Source organism: Benincasa hispida, chromosome 2 (genome assembly GCF_027475165.1).
Source record: "Benincasa hispida cultivar pf3 chromosome 2, pf3_genome.v1.1, whole genome shotgun sequence".
NCBI lineage: Eukaryota > Viridiplantae > Streptophyta > Magnoliopsida > Cucurbitales > Cucurbitaceae > Benincasa > Benincasa hispida.
In genome coordinates this window covers 44,628,522-44,642,638 of record NC_143479.1, presented here as the reverse complement: position 1 = coordinate 44,642,638, position 14,117 = coordinate 44,628,522, and the positions used below count along the sequence as shown (strand labels likewise).

The following is a 14,117-nucleotide window of genomic DNA, read 5'->3' as shown; positions in this document are numbered from 1 at the left end:
TCGGTTGTCCTTTATTGTCGGTTTTAAACCGACATTAAAGCCCAGAATTCTTGTCCATTTTTTTTCAATTATTATCCATTTTTTTGTAAATACCACGTTCATTTTTTTTTTCAATTATTGTCCGTGTATTCAATATAATTATTGTCCAATCCATTTTTAATGTCGGTCAAAAAGTTAAAAACGACATGTCCTTAAAACCAAGGTAATCAACCTGTCCATGCACAAAATAAATTCTTAATTGCTTTCACAAATCCATAATAATAAGTCACAAAAGAGGAATTATATGATAATTTAACTCTAATACCAAGGTAATCAACAAATTACCAAAACTCATAAGGGTTACATAGCAAAATTAAAATTTTGTTAGATCTAGACAACTTTTTGTTGGATCGATATGGGAACTCTAGAGGGTGGTGAATAGAGTTTAATATTATTTTTTTTTTCTAAATTAACCAAATTAAACTAATTAATACACTTTTTATAAATAATAAGAAAAATTCAAATTATGCAACAAATAAGATAACAAAAAATGTGATAATTTAATTCTATCAAATTTTAGCAAATAAATAAGAACAAACTAAAACATACAATAAATTGCTTAAACTAATTGCAAAAATAAAAAGAAAAGAGTTAGAGAAAAAGACACCCTAATTTTTTTATAGTGGTTCGGTCAAACTCGACCTACTCCACTCCCCAAGCACCTCTTGGGAATTTGAATAAAATCTTTCCGACTCTTTCCACGGATTAGAGCCCAACCGTTACACCACCGCTCCTTTTACGGGTTCAAGAGCAAACTCGATTCTTTCCACGGTTTAGGATGTTGGAATTTTTTAAGAACACAATACAACTCTCACTAGAGTGGATTTACAAGTTTAAGCACTCAACAAGTTTATCCTCACAATACAATAACACTCTCTCAAGAATAAGAAGAAAAGAAAAAAAAATTGGGAACTTAGAGAGAGCAACAATGAAACTTTTGAGTTTTGGAGGATTATGAAATGTAACATTTGTTTATTTAAAATTTGAAAATTCTTTTAACGGCATGTAAATGTGATTCCTTAGGACAAGATTGAAATCTAGCACAAAGACATACACTAAACATAATATCGGGTCTACTAGCGATTAAATAAAGTAAAGATCCAATCATACCTCTATAAGTTTTTATATCCATACACTTACCTTTTTCATCTTTGTCAAGCTTAGTAGATGTGCTCATAGGAGTTTTTGCAATTTTACCTTCATTGAATTTGAACCTTTTGAGCAAATCCCTTGTATATTTTTCTTGACTTATGAAAATACCATCCTTGAGTTGTTTGATTTGGAGTCCAAGGAAGAAGCTAAGTTCTCCCATCATACTCATCTCAAGTTCACTATGCATATACTTAGAAAATTCTTCACACAAAGATGGATTAGTAGAACCAAAAATAATATCATCCACATATATTTGTACTAAAAGCATATCATTTTCTTTAGTCTTAATAAAAAGAGTAGTATCAATTTTACCAATTTTAAATCCATTCTCAAGCAAGAAATTACTAAGTCTATCATACCAAGCTCTTGAAGCTTGTTTTAAGCCATAAAGAGTCTTTTTCAACTTATAGACATGATTAGGAAAATCAAAACTTTCAACTCCGGAGTTTGTTCTACATAAACTTCCTCCATGATATAACCATTTAAAAATGCACTTTTCACATCCATTTGGTACAAAATGAAATTCTTATAAGAAGCAAAAGCAAGCAATATTCTAATAGCTTCTAATCTAGCAACGAGTGCAAAAGTTTCTTCATAATCTATTCCTTTCTCTTGACAATAACCTTGAGCTACAGGTCTAACTTTATTTCTAATGATATTTCCATTTTCATTTATTTTATTTCTAAAGACCCATTTGGTTCCAATTATAGAAGCATGAGAGGGCCTAGAGACTTTCCAATTATAGAAGCATGAGAAGGCCTATGTACTAACTCCCAAACTTTATTCTTTCAAATTGATTTAATTCTTCTTGCATAGCTAAAATCCAAAATTGGAAACTTAGAGAGAGCAACAATGGAACTTTTGAGTTTTGGACGATTATGAAATGTAAAATTTGTTTATTTAAAATTTGGAGAGGAAGATGGTTTATATAGAGATGGAAAAATTTTTAGAAACCACAATTAATTTGGACCATTGGATTTTGGAAAAGAAAAATCAATGGTGGAGATTTTAAACTAAACTAGTCGTTAGATACAAACAAAATATAATATTAAATTCCTTTTCTTTTGAAATTCCTTTTCTTTTTAAAATTAATCCAAAAAATAAAAAACATACCATGTGTCAAAAATTAGCTGTTAGACACAAACATAAAATAATATTAAATTCATTTTCTTTTTAAATTCATTCTTTTTAAAGTCAATCCAAAAATAAAAAATATACTATATGTAAAAAAACTAGTCGTTAGACACAAACATAATATAATATTAAATTTATTTTCCTTTTAAATTTCTTTTAAATTTCAATTTTTTTTATTTTAAATCAATCCAAAAATCAAAAGTCCATCATATGTTAATCTCTCAATGATCCACCATTCAACCAATATGCTGCCACATGTCTACATGCAAATGGTCTGGTTATACCACGTCATCCACCACGGTATTTTCTCTATAGACTTGTTTCGGTCATATCGTCTTCGTTTTAGCTTCGATTTGAGTGATTCAAGAGGTGTTGGAATCGTTGTTTCAAACTCTATGCTATGGACATATTAAAACACTAAGATTTTCAGTAATTAAAAATTGAGTTTGTTATCATCAAAACATTGATTAATTAATTAATTAAAATTAATTAATTTGAGATTAAGGGCCAAAAAGCCAACACTTTTATTGGTATATAAAAAAAGAGCGAGAACTTACTTTTAAACTATAAAATACAAACTAAAACTTATAAATATCCCCCCCCCCCCCCAAAAAAAAAAAAAAAAAAAGTGCACACATACTTGTTACCATTATATAGTGTTTTTCAAATAGTCTTTCAATTGCTTCGTCGTTATGTTCTCTCCACCATCCACCACAGATTTGATACAAATCAAAAGCATGACTTCCTACAAGTAGAGAGAAATAGACAAACAACATATAATAAGAATTCAATTACCTCATACAAAGAATTTATGAAATTCAAGCTAGGGAGCTATAGAAAGACAACATGGGAATTTATGATTTTGAGTATTCATGGGAATTTGCAAAGAAGGCCAAGACATCATGTTCTGTTATAAACAACCACACAGAAGTTCAAATCACATAATAAAAATCCAAAATATGTCAAAACATAAGCATAAACATACTAAAGAGGAAAGGGGGAAATTAGCATCTCCAACTAAAAAGTTTTACATTATCCCTATAACTAAAAGTAGAAGGCCCCCAAAAGCAACACCAAAACTTCAAGCAACTAAAAAGCACACCAAACGGATACAAGACTTCAATCAAATGAAACCATAAAAAACATCTCCAACTAAAAGATGCTATCAAGGGTCAATCCTAGATTATCCAAACAAGATTCCAAGGACGAATTAGATTCAAATTGACGAAGAAGCACAATAAATGGTTAAACAAGAGAAAACAAAAGATTCGACGATGATAATGAAGAATTAACTAACCCACAATGCATGAGTAACCCACAAATTACCATAGTGCAACTAGATTCATTTAGACAAATAATGCATAAATATAAACTACCAAATGATGCCTAAGAAGTTCCACTACCATAAACCACTCAATGGAAGTCATAAACAACTAAGCTATGACTACCATAACTGCAGGATAATCATATCATTCCAACACTGAATCTAATCCAAAGTTTAGAACAAATAGACTTTTAAGATAAGCATCTTATAAATATTACCATGTACTTGTTATTAATGTTAATATGAAGTCCTTTTTGTGTTGGGTGCACCTTCTCCACTTGTTAACCTTCTTAAAACATGTCCAATGCAATCTTCCTATCTTCCTTCCAAATCCTCAAGAATCAAAATTTAGCCTTACACATCAAACTTGAACCTAACGAAATGAAAAACTTCACTCAAAATCATTTCATTATCGTTCAAATGAGTTAGCTAAAAAATTCTAATTTAACTAGTATCGTTCAAATGAGTTAGCTAAAAAATTCTAATTTAACTAGTTTCCGAAAGAACGTTACTCTGAAATAGTTTAATTCTTATCTCAATTTAACATATGTGAATGATGAATCAATAATGCTAAAGAGAAAGTCTAAGAATTTAGAGTGATTCACTTATAAAAGTTAAAGAACTTAATTCAAATTGTAATTATTTTGAAATTTTAGTTGACAACTCTTAAATTGAGTTTGAAATTGGAGTAACAACCTAGTACCATTCTTACATCTAAATAGGCATGTATGAGTGAACAAGTTTCATGCATCTACTAATAAAACAAAATCGTTAATGAGGAAATACCTTAATCAAATTCAATATAATTATTGGATTCCCATATCTCAAAACAAGATTCTCAAACTTTAGTCTTGTTGCTTCGTAATTCTGATCCTTCTTTGACACTGGTTCAATGCCGTAAAAAGTTTCTGAACAAGTTGATCACAGGTTTAATGCCGTCTCAAGCGTCTGAAAAACAAAAAGAATGTAATTACAAAGCAATTGAGAGAAGACATTAATGGCTACCATCAAACTGCCTTCAATAGGGTATAATTTCATCAATTGGGTTTTCATTATTGTTACAAATTAAGAACAACCCTCTTCAATTTCTTTAAAAAAATCTTGCTCAGATTGAGCAGATCGTGAAAGATGAAACCAGAATGGCAGCTTATGAGATTTGGACAATTTTTTTTTGAATTTATACTTTTAATCTCTCTTACATACGCAAACAGACCGACCAAATGGCATAAAATGTTCTAAACATAGAAGAAACTCTTAATAGGAATAAATGTTTATGGGTACGTTCCATTTCGTTTCTCTCGTGATATATTTGGATGAACCGATTTTACTAACTCTAAACTGAAATACTATCATACTTGCAGCAAGTAGCACTCAAACACCATGAATTTCTTATGACAATCATGAGGTGTTCAATGTTTTATATGCTTTATGATGGGGATATCAAGAATATACGCTCAAATCACAGATGTGTACTTAAGGAACTAAATATACAAAGGCTCCATTGGTATGAAAATCTAGTGAAGAAAGTAAGGCATACGAACCAGTTTCCTTCATTTCTCTGAGAGCTAGTTCACCAAGATCGACCTTTGGGAGAAGCTTGGCTTTTGGCACCACATTAGACATTAGATTTAAGACCTTAAGAACTGGTTCTAGTGGTTTCACATCGTTTGCAATCTTAGAAAGCAATGAAATCACTATTCACATACCTGTACAGACTAAAACAATATCAAAAAAACTTCTTCCCTTGTGGAAATGTTTGAACTTACTTTACACATGGGAGCCATAAGAACCACTCCAACCCATAGCTTTGGTTCTTTCCAGTGCATTTTCAAAGTAACAACTCCCTCCATGGATTGTCCTAATATGAAATGAGGTAATCCTTTCAATTCTGGTCTACCTATGAGTCAAAATAAAAGATTCGGTAATTGAAAAGGATTGAGAAATGATGGTAAGAGTAATTATCCACATACGAAGTTAGTATCAACCCAAAAAACCTTTAAACTTCTTGTATTATTCTATAACATCATCAACTAGTTGATCAAAGTCAAGAATGTAACAGTGCAATCCTTCCGAAAGACCGAAAGCCATATAGTCCAACACAAAAATTTCAATCAACACTCATCCGTTAATAATCAAACATCAAATCCTCGATCATCCATACCAATCACAGTCACATAATCAAATTCAAAACTCAATGAACCTGATTAACAAGCTGCTGAAGTTGAAGGAGAAGGTAAGTGAGGGAGCGAGCTCGAAAACTCGAACTCTGCGGCAAGGCGTTCTGATTTTTCTTATCGGAGGTCGGCTGCTGGAGCGAAGTAGAGCGATCAAAGGAAATTGGAAAATCGAGTGGACGTTTCTGGAAAAGCTCTGCCACTGGTTCCAAAGTCTACTCTGAAGTCAGCGAGTCTCCAGTCTTCTCTCTCCCCGAAGAGCGCATTCGAGACAATTGGTTGCCGGAAATGGACAAGGAGGGGTAGGTGTTGGCCGGATGCTTGGCCGAGTTGTGTGTTTCGCGTGGGTTGTGGGTGAGTGGAAGTCTGAGAATGATAAAAATTGGGGGGGGGGGGTGGTGGTGAAGTAGGAAATGAAAAAAATAGGGGAAAAAAAAGATAAAAAATGCAGATCTTTAGTGTTATAAATATACATTAAAGGTATACCTACAATGTTGGTTTAAAACCGACATTAAAGATCCGCTTTTTAAAAAAAACAAAATCGACATTATACATCCGGTTTCACCTTGTCCAATCGACATTAAAGCCCAAAATTCTTGTAGTGATATGTAACTCGATCTTAATCTTAAGTGAGTTATGAACTCCTGTATATTAGAGCTCGTCCTTTGATTTTCATGAGTGAGAGTGGCCCAAGCCATCGACTCAACAAGCCTACCATTTTGAGGACTTGATCGAATAGGGAGTTGAGAACATAATTTCACAAGATAAAATTCACTCTTTCCCGTATTGAAAAAGTAGATGTGTAGTTCTATTAACTATTGACTCTGGGAGGTGAACAATGGGGACTCACCCTCTCATTGGCTCAAGAGGGACTTAGTTTATGATTGAACCATAGATAAATTGTTCATTAGAGAATCGGTGGTACTTAAGGATACAAAGGTAATTATAGGGAGAAAACAGACATTTGACCTCGATATAATTACAAACAACTCGTGAAGGATCGACTTAAAAGTAATGATTATATCCATGGATGCAACATGTTCTACATAAGAGTACAACTATGGGTCTATAGTGATTTGTGTTATAGTTAATGAATGTTGATTAAATAATTAAAGAGTTTAATAATTAATCTCGAAGCACTAAAGCTTATAATCTGTAGATCCATTAGGTCCCCTTGCTAGCTCATAACTGATTACCAAGGACCAAAAAGTTTTGAAAGAATAATTTGAAATGTTCGAGAAACATATGCATTGTATATGGTGCAGTGTAGATACATTATAATATATAGTTAATTTTGACTGAGATTCAAAATTATACTATATAATATGGGAGATTTAATATATTTGAATATAATTCAATTATTAATTAATATGAATAAGATTCGTATTAAAAATATAGACTATAAGTTAATGTGAATAATATTAATATTAAAACTATAGGTTAAAAGAGAAAATATGTATCTGAATATGATTCAAATCTTTATTAAATAAAATATGAGATATTTAATTAAATATTAAATGATTATTTAATTAATTAAATATTTAATATTAATTAAAATTAATTAATTAATAACTCTCTGAGGCAGTTAACAATAGTTAAGCGCTTAAATCATACTCTGATACCAATTGAAGGAATGATATATCATGCAGCGGAAGACTATAGAATCATTAAGCATTTAAACTACGTTTAATTTGAGTTTTAAGCATGCTATACATATGATATTCAAAAGAGGGTTTGAAACACATATTACATTTGAAGATACCTCCACAAAATCAGCTAAAAAACACCAAGATCTCGCTTGAATTATCGAGAGGACTACCACCGAGATCATCTTTATTATGCTCAAGCTAGAATGTGTGGTAGAAACACTTGAACAAGTTGGGTTGATGAGGAATGAGAGCAAGGTTATTAATTCAGAACTTTTCTATTTTTTCAATCTCTCACTGGTCTTCATGCATGGAGCTTCTATATATATAGATAAAACCATGCAAATGTATCAGGTTGCATGTTGGGCAGCCCCAACTTGAAGATTAGCAATGGATTTTGGTGATATTCCATAATACATGTTAGCGAGTTTTTCCTAAAATTAGAAAAACCCATTAACATGAAATGATTTTATATAAATTAATTTTATAAAATTAATTAAAAAATAATTAATTTAAATAAAAACTAATTTTAATTTATTTTTAAATAATATTAATTTAATATCTAAATATTAAATTAATAAAATATTAATATCACCAATAAATCAATTTTATATTTAAATCATAATTTAAATATTAATTGATTTTCTAATTTCAATTAAAATAAACGTTTATAATTGTATCATATACAAACAATCGAAAACCCTAAATTCATACAGAAATACTTAATTTGTTATTCCAATTTAATGAGCTAGTAGAGGGACTTAATGGACCTACATATCATGAGCTCTAACGATATGTAATTAATTCGTTGAAACTCTTTAATCGAACTAATTACTATTTGTTAACTATCAAGACATATCACTATAGCTCGATAGTTGCACTCTCCTCACTGTAGATATATTTCTGTTCATATAAACCATAATTAGTAAGTCGATCCTTCACAGGTTGTTCGTAATCACAACTAGGTCAAGATTACCATTTTACCCCTATAAATACATCTCGTTCCTTAAGTTCCCACTGACACTCTAATGAACAATTCGATTCATAATACTACTTATAAATCAAGTCCTTTCTTTGTCATGAGAAGGTGAGGCCCCGATTGTTCAAGACCTAGAATCAGTACTTAAGAGAACAACCTATCTGCTAACCCTAAAATGGGTAGGAGTGAATTCCATCTTGCAGGGCTATGCCCCCAGCTATTCATCTGGTCTTATCTCCAAAATGGAAGGCTTATTGAGCAGTGCTATTGGACTACTCTCACCCATGCAGATCAAGGGATAATCTCGAATAAACAGGAGTTCATAACTAGTTCAGGATTAAGATCGAGTTATCGTAGGTTACTTAAAAATGAAATAGTCAATTTTAACAGTAAACGATCGTTATAAAAAAAAGTGACTATTTCGTGTTCGAGTCTATATGCAAACTCATTGCATAGGATGCCCCTCATTCACATGTCTCTACATGAATGATCTGTGGATCACATCATTTGTATTACTTATACAAAATAGGCCGCATCCAATAGTGTTACCAGGATGAGATATCCAATTTCATCCATATACTTATTAGACCATTTAGGCTATATATACTATTAACTTGATCCTGTTTATGTCACCACATAAAATTAAAATACTCATACTATAGCCATGGATACGTTTATTGGATTTTCATAATAGAATGCAAAATCAACAATTTTATTGAATAAAATACTCAATAATATTTTATTGATAAATAGAATGTTTAACATGAATTGCGAGTTTTAAGACATTCCTAACAACAGTCACCTGGTAAAATACACAAAAACTCTCTCTAAAAAACAATTACAGAAGAACAGTTCTCTATAATTTTGCTTCTTTCTCCTAATTCTCTATTCTCTTTCAAAATGCACTGCCACAAATGGGTTCTTGCTAGAGCCATAGCAAGGAAGACTTTTTGGAGGCTTTATCACACAGAAGAGGAATTTATTTCACCAAAAGAGAAGAATTGTTGAAGAAGTTTTTTCAAAGATAATTCATCTTTCAATTTTAAATTCATGCTTAACCTAAATAATGTATACAATATGTGATGTCTGCGTCTTTATTTCTTAATTTTATGTAATTTTCATCTTCCTAAAATAAAATTAAAAGCGATAAAACGCTTCATTTGGGGAATTTGATCCCATCACAACACTCATCTAAATTTTATTTAAATGGTAATATTTCATGTGTAACTTATATATTTTATATTTCGTATATTAGTCAAAGTCCATGAATCATATAAAATGTACGAGCACTTATTGACTGAAAAATAGGATATACGAATGATAATTTTAATATATCAATTGTTAACTTTTAGACTTTATATTTGGTAGATTAGTCAATTGATATACAAGATAAAAAATCTATCAGATAATTTACCAAATATAAATTATATCAAATTTACTATTGTTGTACATGCTGATACACCAATAAAGGTAGATTTGGAAGAATAAAAACGAAAATCTGCTTCAATCTTTTTTTGCTATATTTGCAAAATTTGAAAAATCATTACTAAAATTTGTAATTTTAAGAATGTTCTTTTACTATTCTTGCAAGTGCCCCTTTTAAAAAAGGAGGTGGAGCACACGCGTGTGTGCAAACCGATCCACCCGACCCAATTTCACGACCCCACATGCACAATTGGTTGGCTGACACCGAACCACGATGAAGCATTGGGTTTGACGGTTTGGTCGGTGCGATTTTTCCTAAAAATCGATTCTACACTTTTCTTCATTATTTTGGTAGTTCAATTATGGTTTTGCTCCAAAAAAAAAAAAAAAAAAAAAAGTTGAACCAACTCAATACACCCAACATCAATGCAAATGGTAAGATATTGATGTTTATAGACTTTTCTTCTGGCACTTTATGAGCACTCAATAAGGAATGAAAAACTAATCCTATTTTGAGAATATGAAAGGTTCCATTGTTAATGAGAAAATGAAAGTTTTAGCATTAAACTTGATTCTTTTGGTTTTTTTAATTTTTTAATTTTTTAATTTTTTTTAGCCAATAATGTCCATTGAGTTCTTTGGGAGTTTTGTTTATGTGAGAAGTTATAAGCATTTAGTATTAGTTATGGTTTCTTAACCATTGAGATTCTATGGTTATCTGTAAGCCTACATAAAGGCATATTTAAGTTAAATGAAATTATGACTTTCTCCCCACTTATATGATTCACACTTTTTCTCTTCTAAAATCCTACCCTCCATTATGGACATATGAAATGAAACAACTTGTTGCGAGGAAGCCAAGGAAGATTACTATAAAATGCTATACTAATTTTAATTAGGGGAAAAAGAAGCATCAATTGATACCTAGATAGGTAATTAACATATATGTCAATATTCTTACAAAGAAGACCATGCAAAATATTAGAGAAAAGTTTTTTCCTCAAATCATGTTACAAATAAAGAGAGAGGGGGGAAACAAATTTTCAAAGCTCCAAAGCAACCCAAAAGGATTGTGACCCATATTAATATACAATACACAAATTACAATTGACATATATATCCCTTTCTAGTGGAATTTAAGGCTGGTCAAAACATTGTTGTTGACAGGGTCAGATAAATGATCCAAAAGGTTTTGGTAAGGCCCAACACCAGTGACAAGTCCTTGTACAAAATAACCCAATATTGCCAACATTGCAAGCCTTCCATTCTTCACTTCCTTCAGCTTCAAATCCTTCAATGACTTCTCATCTTTCCCAAACCCTAATGGATTGAACAAGGGCCCACCTGGGTATGCTGGGTCCCCTGACCCACCCAAGAACTTTTCTAGGCCCAAAAAGTATTGTTTCCCCATGGACCCTGGCTTGGCCCAATCTTGAAATCTTCTGTGTTCAGCAAAGCCCATTAGAGCCATTTCAAACACAAACAGTGTGTATGGGTCTGCCCAATAGTTGTAGGTCCCTGCTGGTGGGATGACTCCTGTTTTGAACCATGGGAGGGCTGTTTCTGGTGGGATTAGCCCTAGTGATCCAAAGATCTCTGGGGCAATGGCTCCCGCTGCTCCCAACATCGCGAACCTCCCGTTGATCACTTCGCCGTATGCTAACCATCTTGGCTCGATGAACCCTCCTGTGCCCTCGGGGTCCGACAGCCCCAATGGGTCGAACCCGTAATCGCCCGGGAGACTATCAATTTACAAAGCAATTCAAATTAATACTTTTTAAAACTTGCTCTATTTGATAACATTCTTGTTTACGAGAAATCGGTGAATTCTTTTTTTTTTTTTTGGTTAATACCTTCCATCCAAGTAAGAAAGACTTTGTTTTGAGGCAAACCATAGTTGTCTATCTGCTCCTTGCTGCAATATTAATAACATAATATTAAATCTCATAACTAAACTAACTCCAACAAATAATATTTGACTTTAGAAAAAGGTCGTAGTTGCATTCTTCAATGAGCTATGCTCAAACTACTCCCTTGAAAATTAAATTCAATAGTTAAGATCTCGTTTGATAATTATTTGATTTTTAATTTTTGATTTTTTAAGGTTTAAGGTTATAAACGCTATTTCTATCTAATAATTTCTTTATTTTCATACCTACTTTTCACTAATAATTTAAAAAATTGAGTAAAAAAAAAAGTAATTTCCGTGTTCAAAACTTAACTAACAACTAAAGTGTTTCTCCAATAACACTAATATAAAAATTAGTATAAAAGAAGCATAAATATAAAAAACATAATAACAAAAACAAAGTTATTGACAAATGGAACCTAAGTCATGACAGTAAATTTAATCTTTTTACATGAAAGCTAGCACAATACTGGACAAATGATTACGAACGTGAATCAAAGAGAAAACAAGAGTTCAAACACAAGATCACTGGTTATAATACCATATTAAACACTAATAACAGTAAGAATCCAAACACAAGTAGAGATAAAAGGAAAAGAAAAACTAACCTTAACAGGAGGAGTGGCTTCAGCTCTAACAACAAAAGAAGCTGCTTTCCTTGAAGATCCAAAAGAAGGTTTTGCCCCTAATCTCTGTCTGGCTGCACCAACTGAAGAAGTTAAAGAAGATGAAACAAGTGCCTGAGTAGCCATATTAGCCTTAGTTTTTTCAAAGCAAAAAATGGGAGAGAAAGGGTTATTGGTGAAGTGATGATGTGAGAGGAAGGAATAGGAATAATAAAATGGAAATGGGAAAGAATAAGATAAGCTAGAGGTTGAAGAGAGGCAGATTTTAGAATCCAAATTCTGGTTGAGATTTCAAGTGTCCCAGGTTTTGGATTGGGTTGGGATCTAACAATCCAACTACAACTGTCCACCTGGATCTCATGGCTTTCCAGATAAGAGATATTGTCTCATCCACTTCTTTACTTGTTTTTTTCAACTATTTTTACTTTTTAATTACATTGTCTATGGTCATTTGATGATTATTGAGCTTTACTTTGAGATTGTTATAATACTTAAAATAATAATTTTTAATCTTAAAAAAAGTAAACTTATAAATAGTGTTGGATACATTTTAATTTAAATTATGAAAGGTGTATAAATATACTCAATTCTTGTGATTTAGTTTATCATGATTAAAGTATACCTACTAATAATAAAAAAAAGAGACACCTTTTTGGTCCTAGGTAGATCTAGTTTTCATTTCGGTTTATCCTCCTAAATATTATTTGTTTGAAATGTTATGTTGATTATTAAAATTTGTGGATATTATATTCTCTGGGTTATGTTTATTTATGTTTGGAGTACATGTTATATTTTATAGTTCACGTTTGGTTTTTTTTTCCTATAACTTTTTAATTATACAAGTAATGATACCTTAAATATCATATTTTATCAACTATATAAATTAACTAAACTTATTTTTTAATTTATGCATAGCTCAATGGATGATTAAAACACATATTTGTAGTGAGGAGATAAAAAAATTTTAGGTTGCTCAAACTTATAAAAGAATTAAAAATGGGCCTCAAATTTTGAAAATTTACTCATTGAATTTTCAATTAGTTACGTCATTGTTAAAGTGGGGTTTTTTTTTTTTTTTTTTTTTTTTAATTAAATTTTTTGTTTCCATCAGAATTTATTCCCCTTTCATAGAACTGAATAAAATTTGAAATAATCATTTCTCTATATCTTCTATATGTTATTTCCTACGGTTTATACACTAATTTTGAAGCTCAATTTTAACCATTCTAGTTTATAAGTTTGAGGATTTAATTTTTATTATTAGATGTTTGTGAATACAATTTTTATCATTATGCAAATTTGAGGGTCAAATTTTAACATTTGTATGAGTTTGAAGACCCATTTTTAACAATTAAAAGTTTGAGAGTGCACAATTGCAACTACCACCATACTTCTGAGGTGGTTTTTTTAAGGTGCCAAAATTGAGCATCAAAGGCGGTCTTCGCTAAAGCTAGGCACCAGAGTAGTCGTTGAAAGTGATAGTTGAAGTTGGACCTCAGAAGTTGGTCGTCGATGTGTCGAGTTATTGAAAATATTTTGGTAAGAGATAGAGTGGATAATTTTAACTAATGAGTTGTAAATGGTTTTATTATAGCAAAACAAGGTTTGTGACATCTCAAATTTTTAGGTAATTTTAATTTAATTATTTTAAATTATTTGGATGATATCTTGAATTTTGGGTTTGAATTCAATTATGGACTTTGAGATAA

The 14,117-nt window shown here is 31.2% G+C and overlaps 2 protein-coding genes across 2 annotated transcripts; both read right to left on the bottom strand.

Annotated features, from left to right (window-relative positions):
* Positions 1-4,420: 4,420 nt before the first annotated feature.
* LOC150037926 (phosphoinositide phosphatase SAC5-like) lies at positions 4,421-5,499 on the bottom strand. Its single transcript, XM_090311079.1, has 3 exons — positions 5,416-5,499; positions 5,191-5,323; positions 4,421-4,557 (listed from the first exon to the last, which is right to left on the bottom strand). Exons 1-3 carry the CDS (start codon positions 5,497-5,499, stop codon positions 4,421-4,423), a joined length of 354 nt encoding a protein of 117 aa, XP_090167205.1.
* Positions 5,500-10,790: 5,291 nt separating this feature from the next.
* LHCA3 (PSI type III chlorophyll a/b-binding protein) lies at positions 10,791-12,777 on the bottom strand. Its single transcript, XM_039023902.2, has 3 exons — positions 12,391-12,777; positions 11,727-11,788; positions 10,791-11,615 (listed from the first exon to the last, which is right to left on the bottom strand). Exons 1-3 carry the CDS (start codon positions 12,532-12,534, stop codon positions 11,000-11,002), a joined length of 822 nt encoding a protein of 273 aa, XP_038879830.1. The 5' UTR covers positions 12,535-12,777; the 3' UTR covers positions 10,791-10,999.
* Positions 12,778-14,117: the final 1,340 nt, after the last annotated feature.

Bases quoted from the DNA above. Each gene is read 5' to 3' on its own strand.
- LOC150037926 (XM_090311079.1), bottom strand. From the start codon at position 5,499: ATGGAGGGAGTTGTTACTTTGAAAATGCACTGGAAAGAACCAAAGCTA. The intron at 5,324-5,415 runs GTAAGTTCAAAC...TTGCTTTCTAAG, and splicing joins TTATGGCTCCCATGTGTAAA to ATTGCAAACGATGTGAAACC. The intron at 4,558-5,190 runs GTTCGTATGCCT...CAACTTGTTCAG, and splicing joins CAGAGAAATGAAGGAAACTG to AAACTTTTTACGGCATTGAA.
- LHCA3 (XM_039023902.2), bottom strand. From the start codon at position 12,534: ATGGCTACTCAGGCACTTGTTTCATCTTCTTTAACTTCTTCAGTTGGT. The intron at 11,789-12,390 runs GTTAGTTTTTCT...TTAATATTGCAG, and splicing joins AAGCCACTCCTCCTGTTAAG to CAAGGAGCAGATAGACAACT. The intron at 11,616-11,726 runs GTATTAACCAAA...GTAAATTGATAG, and splicing joins CTTTCTTACTTGGATGGAAG to TCTCCCGGGCGATTACGGGT.